The sequence below is a fragment of the Myodes glareolus genome, chromosome 19 (assembly GCF_982192425.1).
Source record: "Myodes glareolus chromosome 19, mMyoGla1.1, whole genome shotgun sequence".
Taxonomy (NCBI): domain Eukaryota; kingdom Metazoa; phylum Chordata; class Mammalia; order Rodentia; family Cricetidae; genus Myodes; species Myodes glareolus.
In genome coordinates, this window is record NC_142044.1 from 59,107,864 (window position 1) to 59,125,511 (window position 17,648).

The following is a 17,648-nucleotide window of genomic DNA, read 5'->3' on the forward strand; positions in this document are numbered from 1 at the left end:
GCTACTACACAGGCTATAATGCCTGTGACCAAGAAACTGACCCTTATGTAGAGGGATTTCCACAGCAGCCATGGAAACTGGTTAAGCAGACAGAAACAAAACAATCCTGCCTTGGACCAAGCAGGAGAAGGTAGCTCTGGGCATCTGGAGAAAGAGGGACAAAGGACACTTCAGCAACAAAGAAGTTTCTGTAGTCCTGCCTGTCTTTCTCGTTCCTTTGTTAAAATGTAGATTTTACTGCTACCTGTTCAGTAACAGAGTTCTTAATAGTACAAGACAGCCCATAATAACAGGATCCACATGGAACCAATGTAGTTGCTCTGTTGACTTCAGGGAGGCAGCTTCTTAGTTTTGACTCATTTTAAAAAACTTCTTTAAAACAGATATTTGTTTTCAATTATGTGTTTCAGTGAGTGGGTCTCTGCACAAGTGCAGGGACTCTCTGAGATCAGAGGTGTTGGTCCCTGGAACATGAGCTCCAGGCAGCTGTGAGCCGATGGTGTGGGTGCTGGGATCTGAACTCAGGTCCTATGACGAGCAGTGAAGAACACATTAACTGCTGGAGCCATTTATCAGTACCTCCTATAAACTTTTTAAGGAAATGGTACAGCTTTTTTAAAAACAACAAACCAATGGCTTTAAGATCAAATGATTCACATATGCAAAATTATTAAAAAGTTTTTAAAAAAATAAAACAGGCCTGGATGTGAGTTGTTGGTAAAGAACTTGCCTATAACACATTCAAAGCTCTGGACTAAGATGAAGGGGCGCAGTTAGACATGACAGGCACACTCCCTCACTCACCACCTGTGCAGAACTGTGTCCTCCACCACCTTTAGTTGGTGTCACCTCGGCTACTCTTCCTGTTCCTAACCTGGTATTTATACTCAGTCAAGCACAGACTTCAATGTCTACAAATCTGAGATCTGAATCTTGGCTCAGGCACTAAGTAACCATGAAATTAGATAATGGCTCATCTTTATACACCTCAATTTTCATATAAAATACTAGAATTAGCTTTATTAAATGAGGTACACAAATGTGCCAAGATCAAATTTTACATGTGAAGAAGCAAAGAAAACAAGAGCCCCGGGAGGTGAGTATGCGCTGATGAACTGGGGCTGGGGAGACACCAGACAGCTCACAACCACCTGTGACTCCAGTTCCAGGGACCTGATGACCCCTTCTGGTCTCCATGAGCACCAGGCATGGCATGATGTGCAGAAAGAAAATATGTAAACACAGACACGATAGGTTTAATGACTTAAACTCCTCTCAGAGAATGAAGTATCCAAATTTAAAATATGAATATCCTGAAATTCATATACAAAAATAGAAGGTATAGTGGTCAGTCACAAAGGGTGCTCTCTAGACAGCCAGAAACAAATACTATCTAGGACGCAACCCTGCTTTAACAGAATGCAGACACACACTGACACAAGGATGTGTCTCTGCCGTGAAGAGGCAGACACAGCAATTCAGAGCAGTGCTCACACCAGGGAAGGGACAGGAAATGTACTTTGTCTTACAAAACTAGTCTGACAATGGAAAAAAAAAAAACATATTTTCTGGTGGTTCTCTACAGACTTGAGTTTCACATACTAGTAATAACTCAATTTTCAAAAACTATATATTTATAATTTTTGAATGTTTAGCAAAAATGACTGAATAACCAATTCTTCAAGAAATTATTCATAAATAACAACATAAAGATTTAGGTATAAAAATTTATCTAAAAAACATTTCCCTATTAACATATTAAGTTTGTTTTGTTTCTGAGAGTGCGTTGTAAGCCAGGCTAGCCTCAAACTCAGCTAGTTTGATGATCTCTAGTTCCCGTTCATCCTTCCTCTACCTCCCAAATCCTGGAATCTATGTTACATGCCCTACACCTGGGTAAAACATTTTTAAGTTAGTTAAACGTTACACTCCACTAATGTACTTCTCTACATTTGTAAAAACAACTTAGGCGGGGCATGGTGGCACACACCTTTAATCCCAGCACTCAGGAGACAGAAGCAGGACCTTTGTGAGCGTGAGGCCAACCTGTTTAAGCCTAGCCAGGACTACATGGTGAGACCCTGTCTCCAAAAACAAAACATCAAACAAACAAATATCCAACAGTAAGGGACTGTTTTAAGAGTACACCTTTGTAATAGAATACTATGCAGTCACCAAAAGTCATGCTGTCAAATTAATTTTTATTAAAATGGAATATTCTCAGTACATGAATTGAAAAGAACGGATTATAACATAGCAATGTGCATTGTAGCCAGCCTTGAGAGAGGTTAACTTTGGTAGAATTACAGATGATTTTTTCCTTGTTTCCAGTCTCTTCTATCTTTAGAAATTACTAAAGGGATTAAATTTCCTAAAGTGATTATATTTAGGAAAACTGCTATTAAAATATACGCTTATAGCTAACTCTGACTTTATTGCCTGGCTATTAATGTAATCATGATACTCATTACTTTGGTAAAACTCCAAGAAATAATTCAACACATTTGGAAATGGTTTAAATGATATAAAAGTCATCATTTCCCAGAAAACTTAATAAAATTTTGACACTACTTTGTTTAGCAAAAGAATTTATTAGGATATATTACAGACCACAATCTGGTTTAGAGTATTGTTTCAGCAGACAGCACTGCAACTCACACTGCAATGTCTCAAGCCTTAGGCAGCCACTAAGCTTCTGAGGCCACACTTCTTTGGATGGAACAGTCAGCAGTATACACCATGGCAACTTAAAGGCAGATAATGGAGAAAATGTGGTGGGCGTTACCAGAACAGCAACAAACGAATACAAAACTTTTGGAATGTTAAAATAATGAGTAACTACTAGTGGGCATTTCTAAAACCTGAAACATGGATCAGTGTGACTAGCAAGTTAAAGGGCCCAAGGTTCCAAAGGTCACGTCAATACTGAGTCATGATCAAGAGGAACCTGCAACTTAACTGTGCTAAGTTAATCATACACATGCAAAACTAATGTGAATTTAAGAAAAAAAAAAGGAAAGAAAAACCAAGAATGTAAAAGCAATGTTATTTCTTAACGCAAAGCATGCATTTTCTAACTCATTCTTTAAAAGTTTGTATTTTAATCCAGTTAGAATATATTCTAGTATTAGAATATATTAGAATAGTAAACATTCACTATTTTAAAGCGCTCTAACCAGTGCCCTACCAGATATGGAACACACAGCTGTTAATTTGAAGAACAGTGGAGTTCTCCCAAAGACGTTAGACCTTAACACTTCACCACATCACCTACTTTTTCTTCTAAACTTTAAAACTTGTTTCCAAGACCTAAATTGTATAAACAGATTTTACAGTGTTCTTTACTTCCCAGAAAGTCAGTGAAAACAATGCAGGGAAGTGCACGGCACACCACTTGTCAGCAAAGAAACAGCAATCTGCCGCAAATGTCAAAGCAGGATCAGAGTTCCACACCTCTGTTTCTGGGACTCTGAACTGAGAAGAGCACAGTGTGCCACTGGTATATGAAACTATCTCCAAACTTCTGCCATCAAAATCTAAACACAAATTAATTAAAAATGCCTGTAAAATACTGCATCATAAATGCCCAGAAATATATATATAAAAAAATGAAGATCAAAGTTTTTCGGAAATACGTATAGGACTGTAATCACAACCTAACAAAACTTATTATAAACCTAGTGCGATCACTCTGGGGTTGAAATCTCAGAATGGTTCTGCCTACCAAAACTAGACAGGAGGCACTCTGCAGAGCTAAGAGTCAGGTACATGCACTCACAGAACAATGCCCCTGTGAGTGGGGAGTGGTAGGCCTCACTGAGCATGTGTTCACCTTGATATATCACCATGCTATTGGACATCTTTTCAGATAAAATATGTCCTCAAAATTGTAAGTGGAATCAAAGTTTATCATAGAACTAATTTTTCTTTCTGGATGGCAATGAAAATAACAGTGCCAAAGCACTCTGAACTTACCTTTCACAAACATTAACATACCCCAATGCTTCAAAAAATAAAATAAAAAAAACACAAAAACCTCTTGTCCCTGATATCCTAAGCAAAAACATCATTATTTATTTTTTCTCTCCTTCTGTCAGATACAATAACACCTAGAATTCTGCAGCCTGGCTATCAATCACCAGATTAACACTCCCTCCACTGTAAGCACTAGGAAACTTCTGAAGTGTGAGAAGAACTGCATTATGATTGGACAGTTGCCCAACAGCCTGAAGCCAGAGAAGCAGGTCAAGTATTCTTAGTCCCAAAAGAGGAAGGTCGCTACCTCTGAGCAATTCTCCAATTGGCACAAACAATTCACCATCTCTGATAGACAGAAGATAAAATGAAAGAACAAAGTTTGTAAAAGCAAGCTTTCTCCCATATTGGTCTTCTAAATTCAACAAAGCTTTGATCTGGCAAAGTTGTAATCCAGCAACTCAAACTGCTATTGTTTTTGCTAGTATGGGAGAGAAGAGCACAAAAGGAATACACACAGTGTGACCTGGAGCTGGTGCAGCAGGAGAGGAGCACCTGCAGGCTGGAAGCTAAGTCTCATGATGGTCTGCTTTTTACCTAAGCATTGACTCAGACATGTGCTTCAAAAATACATTAGGGACCTGTAATTGGTATAGTCTATTAATATCAGAAATATTAGTTGCAATACATTTTTTCAATTTCTACAGTCAGTTGGGGGAGTCATGAAGATCATATGTTACTTTTCAGCCTGACAGAATAAATGTATTATACATAGATATATAGATATGTCTACAAGTTTCTGATGTATGCACTCCACTTAAGAAGTTGTACATCTTTCAGTATACACATTAGAACACATTCCTAATAAAAACGCACATTCCATTACACCCTTAATTTTCCCTTGAATTTATTTTATTGGGGGGTGGGGTTAGATATAGAAGTTGCAGTGCACAGCTATATTTAAAACAAAACATTATATCCTACAATAAAAAAAATAATTTTATCAAAACCAGATTTTGATCACAGTTGTGTATGATTTTTCAGTACGGGTACACGTTGAATTGCACTTTGCAGATATCTTGACAGTGTCCTTTACAGTGCTCCCCATGTCAGCCGATGTTTTTTTCAGTAGACACAGGTTCTTCCAGAGCTTTCTTCTGGCTCCCCTTCCGTGAATATTTGTACTTGTCTACATAGGCTTTAACCAGATTTGCCACTTTAGTAGAATTGACTTCTCCACTCTTACTATGACAAACCTAAAAGAAAGGGGGGGGGGATGTTTTTCACGCTCAATGCCAAATGGATAGTAGTATGAAAACCAAAAAGAGAGCATCCTGCTTCCATGTGCATATCACACACAAACCATTCAAAGGTAAAGGAACAGATGCGAACAGGACCTAGCATTTATTAACTACACTTGAGCGTTATTACAACAGAGGTGGTTAAAACATTCCATGCTGCAGCTACACTTACTTTGTCCACTGCTTTCCGTACGATCTCTTTGTACTCTTCCTTGGTGATGTCTTTATTTTGGTAAAAGGGCTTAATAGCCAACTTTACCTCCTGTGCTGCTTTCTCTTGAATTTGCAATTTCTAATGAGAAGAAAATGTGTAATTATTACCTGTCACTCTTAATCTCAAAAACTTTCTAGAAATTTATAAAACTGAAAACAGTATACTGAGACATTGTGAATAATTTTTCAAATATAAGTACAACATAATACATATTAACATATACCTAATATCTCTAAAAATGATTATGCAATATTACCAGTAACTTATCAAGCATCAATCCTTCAGATATTAGAATCTGAAACTTCCAATAATAAATCCCCTCCATCTCTCATAAAATCAAAGCTGTCATTTAGTCACCTTTATTATATACAGAATTGTGTAGGTTGCTCTCAACCTTGAACTTGCCTTGTCTGTCTTGGAGCTATCTGCGCTGGCCTCCACTGGAACACTTACTTTGCTTTCTGCCAATTTTACAGCAGCATTAGAGGCCTGGACGTGACTTGATGACGAAGCATTACCAGAACTTGGTCCCTGAACTGGTCCTGTGCTTCCTGGAGCTGCCGATGGAGCAGGCAAGACCTGTGTAGCCATGTTATTACTTACATGAGAAGCACTGGGAAGGCCCTGTTTTAAAGAGGTTTAACATCTGTCAATGGAATACTGTATCCAAAAGAAATATCTACGCTGCGTTATCAGGAACGACATAAAAAAAAAAAAGAGCTGGGCATGGTGGCAACACGCCGCCCCCCTTCAGGAGACAGAGGGATCTCTGTGAGTTTGAGAACAGTTTGGTCTACAGAGCAAGTTCCAGGATAGCCAGCGAAACACACAGAAATCCTGTCTCAAAGAAACAACAACAAAAAACAAAATACCTGACGAAGTGATTCGACCTTATTCCTAAGAGAAGTACCTACTTTAGAAGTGTACAAACAAAGGGCCAGTTGAAGAAAAGTGAATATATTCTTCAACAGAGCTTTTAAGTATATCAAATGCATTTAAATTATGTATGTGAGGATGGCAAGATGACTCTGAGTGAAGGTACTTGCCACACAAGCCTGACGACCTGTGTTCAAGCCCTGGAACCCACAAGATACTTTGACATCCACATGCCTACTGTGGCAGGCACTCAAACAAACATACAACAATAAAAAATAAAGTAAGTAAGTACAGGGAAAGCTACAGGCACCACATTTGCAAAGTATCTGCAGGTTTTTGGCTCCCACAGGAATTTATCTCCTCTTAGCACAGTAAACTCAAAATGAAACTAAAGCAGATGGTAATGGACATGTCTTTATCCAAGGCTTACCCAAGCAGACAGCACAAACCTTATCACAATTTCTCACTAGTTCCTAACCACCTTGCTCCCCAAAAAATCATTAAAATTTTAGGGAATTTTTTTAAAATGTGAACTCAAACCTGATCCTAACTTGAGTTCACTAATTTGACCAAACTAAAGAGCAAATAAATAAATAAGCTTGAATGTAAATAATGGCACGCATATAGCTTGCACTTTACAATGTATGTTTCTGGTCAATTTTCCTGTCTGGGGATAGGAATGGAAATTAACAAAAGGAATAATGATGAATAATTTAGAAATAAGTTAAAAATACAACCAAATATAGCACTGTTCCTAAATGCCAGGAAACCCTTTCTTATCCTATTTGTTAAATATTTGCATGTTGATTTAGCTCAAGCTACTAAGAACATACCTGTATTTGTTTCCCATCTGGTTGTGAAGCGATGTAGCTGACCTGCTGGGATGGTGGGGGAGGGGGTGGCGGTGGTGGTCCCTGAGGTACACTGGCAGGGGCAGCTACCTGCATGAGAGGCATTCCTGTATGGAGGTGCAGGGGCAGCTGAGGGTGCATGGTGAATGGGTTACGCTGCATATTCATCAGAGGGGCATGGACGCCCACTGGGTATGGGAAGATACTCATGGGCTGAGGCTGCGCGTTCATTGGGGGCTGCATCACGTTCATGTGTGGCTGCATCATATTTACAGGTATCTGAGAACCATCAACTTGGTTTGTTTGGTCTTTTAGGTTAGAATCTGTCAAAAGAAAAAAAGCTTTGTTTAAAAAAGAAAAACAGAAGCAAACAGGAACAGGCTCGGCACAACACCAAAAGCTACTTATTTAATCCTGTCATTTATAAATAATATATAATCAGTCTCTAACAAAAGGAAATGCTCACAACGACTAGTATAAGTTCACATAACAAACATTAAAGTTATTACAGAAAGCTTGAAGTAGTAGCTCTTGTTGGTTTTTTTAAAATTAATTATTTATTTATCATGTATATAATATTCTTTCTGCGTGTATGCCTGAAGGCCAGAAGAGGGCACCAGACCTCATTACAGATGGTTGTAAGCGACCATGTGGTTGCTGGGAATTGAACTCAGGACCTTTGGAAGAACAGGCAATGCTCTTAACCGCTGAGCCATCTCTCCAGCCTTAGCTCATGCTTTTTAATACCAGCACTCAGTTTTTTGAGTTTTGAGGCCACCCTGGCTCTACTTAGCAAATTCCAGCCAGGGATGAGACACTATCTTTTAAAAAAATGAAATAAAATAGAATTAAGAATTACTAATTCAAACAAATAGTTTTAAAAGATCACATAAATTATAGACATTATACCAACTGAATATTTACAGCATTTTCTTTTATTTTTGGAGTTAAATTACGTATAGTAACATTCCAAATTTCTCTAATACAGCATATAATATTTCAAAATAATAAAAATTAAAAAATATATTTCAGACTTTGGTGAAATTTGGTGCTAAAGAAATACTGACTTAGCCAGGCATGGTGGCACATGGCTTTAATACTCAGGAGGCAGAGGTAGGTGGATCTCTGTGAATTTTTAAGACCAGCCTGTCTCTTACAGTCAGTTCCAGGCACACACATATATTTGTGTGTGTGTGTGTATATATATATATATAAAATGTTTATTTACTATGTGTTTGTGTAATTAAGAGTGACTTATAATAACTAGGGTTTGGTTTAATAGCATAATTTTAGTGCATTGCATTAAGGATCATTTCAACTCAAGCTATTATCTAACAGCCTCTTTCTATAAGTCAAACATCAAGACCAAGCAGAGAATGTTACCCTGTTCAGGTGTTTCTTCCTCTTGTCTCATCCACCCGGACTGTGGGCCTGAAGAATTCCTCCCGCGCCGAGAATAATAGTTCTGTACATCTGCTGGCAGAGTCTTTCTTACCGCCCAACTGGACGCAGATGTCCACCCCGACCTGTCTGCAGGTGTACCGAAAGAGAGATCTTGTTCATTTTTCCGTTTAGAGGGCTGCTGTTCCACAGACTTGAAGGAGTCACTCCCTGAGAGGGGTGTACGGCTCTGCCACCTGTTCTCGCTCTGGTCACTGTAGGCAAAATTACCTCTATAACCGCCTTTCCCTCGGCCACCTCGACCACGGTTGGACATCCAGCCCGGGCCAAAGTTTTTATTCCAAGAATTCCCTGAATTTTCATTTCTACTTTCTTCCCAGTGGGAATCTTTTAACTTTTCAGGATTTCTGGTCCTTGGATCTGGCCCAGAGTTTATTTTTTCTGTTACCCAACTGGGACAATCACTTCTATGCTTATCTGTGGAATTTGGATCATTAGTATCTGTAACGACGTCATTTTTTTCTTTTCTTGTGTTTTCGTTCTGTTTCTCTGAGTCATTCCTTCGGTACCGGTCATTTCCTCGAGGGCACCTCCAGCCATCGTTTGTCCACCTTTCCTTCCACCGAGGAGAGTAACTATCTCTTTCATTTCTACCAAATGATGAACTCTTACTTTTAGTTCTCAATCTTGATGGTGATCGAGAGCGAGATCTGGACCTTGACCATCTTCTGGTTCTCCTCTCTCTATCTCGATCTCTCCTCTGCCCATCTCTATCACTGTCTCGCTCTCTGCTCCGGGACCTAGACTGTTCTCTTGAGGAAGAATCTTTCACTCTGGATTGAGATCTCTGGTTCTCTCTAGGAGCATCTCTTCTTGGGGATACTGACTCCGACTTCTTGGCTTCCCTAGCATTCTCTCTCTTTGGAGACCTAGACTGCCTCCTTTCTCTTGCCACATCTTTTTTAGGTGAGAGAGAACGAGATTTTCTTCGTCCTCTGCCAGACTCTCTCTTAGGCGATGGTGACTGAGAACTCTTACTTTCTATAGCGGTCTCTCGTTTTGGAGATGGAGACTGAGTCCGCCTCTTTTCTTGTGCAGTATCTTTGTTAGGAGACCAAGTTGTAGATGGAGAATGAAATCTAGATCTTCGAGTACGAGGCTTTGGGGCTTTATCCACTAGGCTTTCAGCTGGCTGAGCTACAGTTTCAGTCTTCTCAACAGTAGGATCGGAAGACAAATTGTTCTCAGAACAGTGTGCCACAGAATCTTCACGCAGTTGTTTGGAGTCAGTCTTCACAGATGAGTCCATCTCAGACTCATTCTGGTCACTACAAAATGAGTCACACTCCATAGGTACTGTTTCATTGTTATCTTCACTAAAATGTTTCTCACTTTGTTCAGTCTCGGTGTTAGATAACTCTATAGGTAGGGGAAGTTCAATCAGAGATTCTGGCTTTTCTTCTAAAGATTTGTCCAGTTGGGTGTTGTCAAGATCATGCTTTAGTGAATTATCTTCACAATCTTGAATAGCACCGGAACTTTCATTTTCTGAAGTGTCACACGTTGGAATTATTTCTGTAGTTTCAGTTTGAACATGCTCAGGCAACTCAGTATCTGAGCTGGCAACAGGGTGTCTGTCCAATGTGTTTGTGATTTCACCCTCAGAAGTTTCCAATTTGGGGCTCGCTACAAATCCGTCTGTATTTACTGAAGAATCTTTCAAATCATTTACTGAAGAATCTTTCAAATCAGTACTTTCCACTGTAAGACTCTCTTCTATTTTTTCATCATCAACTGCAGACCCTGTATTTGCAGACACTTCACCCAAGGGACTGGACACTGGCTGAAGTCCTTCACTGTCAGAAGCTGGACATGTAAGAAAATCATCAGGAGGGTTCTCTGTGCACACAAGTACCTGAACCTCTGACTCTGCACTTCCAGATGCCTGCTCTTTTTCTATTGGATCACTTCCTTTTGCAGAAGTATCTGTAGAAAGTTCGTGGTCTACACATAACTCCTTAGCCTCCATACCTGTATCTTCTCCAACAAGCACAGGAGGATCCTGAGTACAAGATTCAGAATATGAAAATTCCACTTCTTCTTCTACCTCATGATTCTTAGGTTGTTCATTTTCTTCTGTCTGTTCACTGTAACTTTTCAAGCAATTAACCAAATGATTTTCTCCATCTGTTGGAACAGAAGAAATGCTACTACTTTCTACACCTGACTGTTGCTCTTTCTCCAACATGGGTGGTGTGTCAGAGTCGGCTGTTTCTTCCTCTACTGAATCACTAGATGTTGTTTTTTCAGGGGGAGGTACAGATTTACGAAGTTTCTTTTTCAATGAAGGTGGTTTTCTTCCTCGTCTTATAGATTTCCGTTTTGGAGCCTGTCTTGTTTGCTTTTCTGATTCAGCTGGAGGGGAAATACTTACAGAGGAATTACTATTCCCTGGGGCATCACATTCAGAATTATTTGACACTGGTGACTTCTGGGGCTGACTGACTGTCTCAGCTCTTGTGTTTCGTGTGGACCTCCTTGTAGGAACAGTTGTTGCAGGTTTTCGTCTTGATCCTCTGGTATTTGATGTGCCAGAAGTTTGCTTTTTTTCTCCTCCTCCTTGGGCATGTGCTAATGCATATCCCTTATGAAAAGTACCTGATAATGATGAAAAACAAAAGGGTATTTTAATGTGTTTCAAACATAATCTGACTCTAGTTAGAATAACAGCTGTCTGTAACACAGTACAATAGTATATTTGTGAATCGAGCTGTTTAGTATGTCTCTGCTAACAAATGAGTAATAGGTGGATTCATCAATATTTGGAGGACTGAGACAGTCTCTTATATCCCAGGTTAACCTTAAACTCACTTTGTAGTCAAGAATGACCCTCACCTCCTGGATCCTCCTACCTCCACCTCCCAAGTGCTGACATGTGCCACATCATCCAGTCAGTCATCATTATTTTGTTAATGCTACTAAAATAAGGGCACAGCCAGATTGGAGGTAGAAAACTTTACAGAGGAAAGGAAGGCGTGGCTCTAGGCACAAACCATTTAAGAACACTTTCTAGGCAAAGGAATCAGGAAATGCTACCTGTAAGTGAAAGTGAAGACTATTTGTTTATAATGAATTCGCAGATGTGATGTCTAAATAGCCATGACTTAGACACCAGAAACCTAAGCAAAAACAGTTTCTCCATGTCTTAAAAACATAGAACAGATTTTCTAGTTTAGAAAATTCATGCAGCTGTATTTTTCACATACAACATTATAAAGTACATACTGTAAAATGAAAAAAATCCAGCTAATTAACACACCATTCCCATAGTTGTATTTGTGTGTATGGTGTAGAAATTTCACAATCTCCAAGATGATACTATTAACATAATCACCGTATATACACTGGATCTACTACCCTTATTCCTTACTTAGACTTTGTACTCTTTGATCAGTAACTTCCCAATCTCACTTCTCAACCATAGCCCACTCCACTTCCTGGTAACTGCCACGGTGATCTCAATTCCACATGAGGGTGATTACATTTATTGTCATTTTGTGCCTGGATTCTATCACCAAGCATAATGTCCTCCAGGTTCACTCATTACAAAAGATGGGGCTCCTCCCTTTTAAATGGCTACATGATAATCCAATGTGCACATACACTGTAGTGGTAATGATTTTAAAGCCAGAAAATACCCAAATATTTACAGAAATAGTCATGAATTACTCTAATTAACTTATTCTAAATCATCAACACACATGTTTGTGAAAGTAAAAGGAGCTAATAATTATTTTTAAAACAAAAAATAAATTCACAAACTTTACCAAAATTTTCTAATGACATGGTACTTGCTGGGAAAACAGTCCTTGGCAACACAGAGGCCATCAGAGGGAGGACTTCCGTCTCCGCGCTCCAGGGCACAAAACCAACTCTGAAAAGTTAAGCAAAGGCTTCTTTAGTTACGTGGCCTAAAAACTGAGCTCGGAATTTAAAACTACAACATTCTCCAAATTGGATTAGTAATATTAGAAATGCAGAGCTTATGCTTTTGCTCAAATACCTAAACATATAAACTCAAGGTTATTCACTTCCCAAACATGGTCACAATTTGCAAAGGAAACAAAACAAAAAAATCCAATGTTTAAAGGAGGTTTTTTTTTTGGGGGGGGGGGGGGGTTCGAGGCAGGGTTTTGCTGTAGTTTTGAAGCCTGTCCTTGTAGACCAGGCTGGCCTTGAACTCACAGAGATCCACCAGCCTCTGCCTCCCCAGTACTGGAATTTAAAGGCCTGAGCCACCACCACCCAGTTAAACGCATATTTTTATGTTAGAACAAGAAAAAGAATTCAGAATATAGTTGCTTCTCTTTTAAATAATGAAACATTTTATCAAGATGTTGCTTGGGAGTATGGCTTAATGGTTAAGGGTACTAGCTGCTCTTTCAGAGGATTCTGGTTCAGTTCCCAGCATGCATGCTGTGTGGCTCAAACTGCCTGTGACTCCAGCTCCAAGAGATCCTATCCCTCCCATGGCCTCCAAAGGCACCCACACATGTATTTACACATGCACATACACATGCACACATGTATTTACACATGCACATACACACGCACACATAATTATACATCTTCAAAAAAATAAAAGAATTTAGTCTTAAAAAAAGATTAACTTTTATTCTCTTCTGCTACTATAAAAAATACCAACTTTGAGGTGAACTCAATATAAACTGTAAGTTCCTTTAAGTATACAATTGATGACTTTTAGCCAATATGTATATTCATACATAAGAAAGACCATTTCTATCTTTTCAGTAAGCTTTCTTCCATTCTTCTGAATCATACTCCCTACCTCAGGTCACCTACTGAAGAAATTTTTATGCTACATTTTCATTTTAAAATTTTTAAACTGAGAGTGATGTCTTTTCAAAGTTGTAAGGAATGGTGTGGACCAGTTAAGAGTCCTCAAGATTTTCTGCATTCAAGCCCAATCCACTTTTCAAGCATTTTCTATATTTATTTTTCATCATTTCTAGACAACGAAGGCATTAGATACAGAATTCTAGCATGGTGACAAAATCTACTAACAGAGAATGAATATAAAGTTCAGGAATTCCTCATCAATGCAGGCAGCAGCTTGAGTCAGTAGTGTGTATTTGGCACTGGATTATAGAAAGTCTGAAGGCCACGGCAGAGCAGGCACTTAACTAAATCATTATTCACAAGAGAATGTTTGAAAACAAACACAGAAACAATGACCCGGCAGATAGTACACAGTCAGTCTTCATCAGGCAATCGTAACACTAGAGTTTAACTCACACTTTTCATTTTATAAACTGTTAACTTATACTTGTAAAAGAGACTCCTTAAGAAGATACGATACCTATCAAATATGAAACATATACTTAAGAATTTAACGATATTTTGGGGATTACATTAGCATATAAATTTTAGTGAACAATTTTTACCTTCCAATTCCAGGTAATGTATTAGGAAACCATGACAACTGCAATTCCTGTCGTTTATGCCTAATCAAAGCACTGATTTCACTGACTTCTACAGACTCTGTACTATAAAAATAAATTTAAACTTTCGTTAGAATTCCAACAATTAACAAGTATAAAAACTGAGATATGAAATAATAGCAATAGTTTCCACACTCAGCCTCATAGACACTTTCAAAATAAGCATATCCCTGTAATAAGTAGACTTTTTACACTACAAAGCAAAATATTTAAATAATGCACACTACACCTGGAATCCTACATTATGTGGCAGGATACTGTCTGCCTCGCGAAATGGTCTCAAACTTACTATGGAGCCAAGCTGACCTGCTGCACTGCCAGACTACAGCAGTGCTCCATCATGGGTACTTAACGATGAGATATTTAGGCAAATTTCTATTCAGATATTAACTCCAAATGGTGAAAGAAATTCTTACGTAGGACAACCACGTCCTACTTTAGAACAAAATACAAAAATAAGAAAAGGTGGGGTTATCTTAACCAAAAATAGATTTAGCTTAGCTTTTCACAAAGGGATTTAGATGTAACTGTTTCTTGAGTACTCTGCCAAGCCCTAAAATATCACATGTTCTACTTTGTTGGTTCAGTTAAATTTGTGTGGTTTTTTTTTTCCGATGATTAATTGGCAGCGATATGCCAATGTCACTATCGATTCCGCCTATAGATCGATCTATAGGACTATCAACAGTCGCAAGCAGGATTCCAACCTGCGACCTTGGCACAAGGCACTCAGCGTTAGGCGCTCCTACCGCTCTGAGCCACGGCTCGAGCTGGTAAATTTGTGTGGTTTTAATACAATATTTAAATTCAATATTTAAATCACACAAACATATACTCAGCATCTATCTGTAAATCACTACACCTCCAAGGAAGACGGACTCAGCTCTAAAATAGGTCTGTTTTAACAGGTACTACTCTTACAATGTCCCAAATACCCTGTTCTCCAGCATATATCAAAATTATACTCAGCAATTTACTACTAAAACAAAGCTCACTGACATAGGCAAGCACTGTAGAACACAGGCTATCACAAAATAACAAGTTTTCTCTTTGCCAGAACTAGTTTGTTTTTCAATAGGAATAACAATAATAAAAAAAACTAGTTCTAATCACTTTTATTGAGCCTAGTCAAATTTTCTACTGAAAGTTAATTATGAGTAAAACCCAAGTATAAATACCAAATACTAACCAGGAAGCTCTATGGGTTTGCAGTCCCACACTGTGGCTGCCACAGGAAAACAAACTGGACACATAATTTCCGATACAAGGATCTGTACACTGATTTGATCTTCGAACCTAAAAACATAAAAAGTTGTTAATAAAAACAGAAACAAAACTACTTTAAAGTATTGGTATGCACCTTAAATACTAAATAACTATAAATGTTATTATCTTTAAAAAAAGGTATTTTTTTATTTCAACAAACCTTCTTTGTCTTTACTGTGGCATTTTTCTTTTCCCTCATTTTATTGTTTGAAAAGTTTCCTATAAAACAAGCAAACAAACAAAACAGAACCTGGTTACTGGTTACTTGCCTCATATTTTATTTCAGAAGTCTGTACACCTTTGACATTGATAAAGAATGTCAAAGTGTCTAGGAGTGTTTCAGATCTAATATTATTTGCATTAAAAAAACTTCCCAAATGTTAATTGCATATTATCTTACTAAACCACAGATAAAGAGAAAATGCGTAAGGCTACAATAAACAGAACTGTCATGCTTAGAGCTTTATGGGTATGATTCTAATCAACATTTTCTATCACTTATGCAAATGTTTAACTTTTAAAAAATGTTACATACAAGTCTTTAAGCCTTACATGCAATTAACATATTGAAGGCTTCCTATTCAGCTATTAAGACAGTTACCTGTGTTCATCTCAAGTAGGAGCTGCCTAAGGGAAAGTGAGGTGTTTGGCCTGGTTAGCCATAAGTCATTTTAGCCACTGACAATTCAGATCCAGTACCTGCTCTTCCTCTGACCTCAGTAAATCTAAAGTGTTGACTGGCATTGCATCTGTTCCATCAATGCTGCTGCCATGTTGCTTATCACTTTTTCTTGTTTGCTTTGTCTCATCTGGAAATTATTTCTGTTTAATTTCAAATTAGGCAGTATAAAGCATATATTCTTTTTATTTTAAGATTTGTTTTATTATTTTTAAGCACATATGGGTGGTGTGTCTGTGTATGAGTCTGTACATATAAGTGCTGGTACCCAGAGTCCAGAGGCAACAGATTGCCCATAGTTGAATTACAGGCAGCTATGAGCTGAGTGATAAACAGGTATTCAAAGTCTGATTGACTGATTCCAAATTTAACAGATTAGTAATTATATAGAGAAAGCATGTCCTTAAGAAATTCCTGAAAGGAACTGGAGAGATGGCTCAGGTGGTAAAATGTTTGTTGTACAAGCACAGGGATCTGCATTTAATCCCCAAAACCCACGTAACAACTAACTAAGGGAGTAGACACTTGTGATCCCAGAGTGGAAGAATAGAGACAGGAGGATCCCAAGGGATTAATGGTCAGCCACTCTAACTGAATTGATGATCTAAGTGCAGGTTTAGTGAGAGACCCTGTCTCAAAAACTTAGACTGAAAGACTGATTAAAGCGGACACCCAAGATCAACCTCTAGCTTCCAAATGTAAGAATACATACATACATACATACACACATACAAACATACATACATACATACATATCACACACACACACACACACACACACACTCATTACATACACTGCCCCTCCCCCCAAAAAGGGAAATGCCTGAGACTTTTTTTTGGTAAGTTGAATTTACTACGAATGGTAAGAACAAACCAATCTTAAAATTCACTTCAAGGTAGAAGAGCCCTAAGGCAATGCTCAGCCAATCTATGCAAATACTCCAAAATTCCAAGTGTCTAAGATCCATGGACATTTTACCACCTTCCCTGAATACGTGGAATAAGACTACAACACAGACTACTAAACACCAAGTAATCAGAAAACTTTATTTTTCTCTTGACACACACTTCCTTTCCTTCTTTTTCCCTTCAATCTAAGCACACAGAACAAAAAGAACAGTAAACAGCATAAAAGACCTCCATGAAAGCAAGGTAATGTAAAGTAATTGTGAAGAGATCTAAAAAGTTCCATTATCAACTATTTCAAAATCAAAGTATGACTAAGAAATTTGGGGCCAGCAATGGTAGCACACACCTTTAATCCCAACCATCAGGAGAAAAAGACAGGCAGATCTCTGAATTTGAGGCCCAGCCTGGTCTACAGAGTAAGTTCCAGGACAGCCAGGTCTACACAAAACCCTGTCTTGGGGGGAAGGGGAGGAAGAGGATCTGGCAAACACTAAGTTACAACACACACACACACACACACACACACACACACACACAGAGAAAAAAACCAATTGAGCAGAGTTACTTACTATACAACACCTTGAAGTCATGAAATTTTTCACACAATAGATCTTCTCGAATGAGGATCCTTTTTCTGTAGATATGGATAAAAGT

The 17,648-nt window shown here is 38.3% G+C and overlaps 1 protein-coding gene across 6 annotated transcripts in view; it reads right to left on the reverse strand.

Moving 5' to 3' along the window:
- Positions 1–2,184: 2,184 nt before the first annotated feature.
- Scaf11 (SR-related CTD associated factor 11) overlaps positions 2,185–17,648 on the reverse strand; it is a 45,252-nt gene continuing 29,788 nt past the window's right edge. For 2 of the 6 annotated variants that reach the window (XM_085678769.2, XM_085678771.2), the window contains 10 exons: positions 17,564–17,628; positions 15,567–15,625; positions 15,330–15,436; positions 14,084–14,185; positions 12,446–12,552; positions 8,601–11,276; positions 7,200–7,540; positions 5,944–6,114; positions 5,449–5,568; positions 2,185–5,231 (listed from right to left, as the gene is read on the reverse strand). In XM_085678769.2, the coding sequence (XP_085534895.2) occupies positions 5,085–5,231; positions 5,449–5,568; positions 5,944–6,114; positions 7,200–7,540; positions 8,601–11,276; positions 12,446–12,552; positions 14,084–14,185; positions 15,330–15,436; positions 15,567–15,625; positions 17,564–17,628 (3,895 nt within the window). In that variant the 3' untranslated portion in view covers positions 2,185–5,084. Of the gene's footprint in view, positions 5,232–5,448; positions 5,569–5,895; positions 6,115–7,199; positions 7,541–8,600; positions 11,277–12,445; positions 12,553–14,083; positions 14,186–15,329; positions 15,437–15,566; positions 15,626–17,563; positions 17,629–17,648 lie in introns of all 6 variants that reach the window. The other 4 variants (XM_085678766.2, XM_085678770.2, XM_085678768.2 and 1 more) reach the window with 3 other exon arrangements.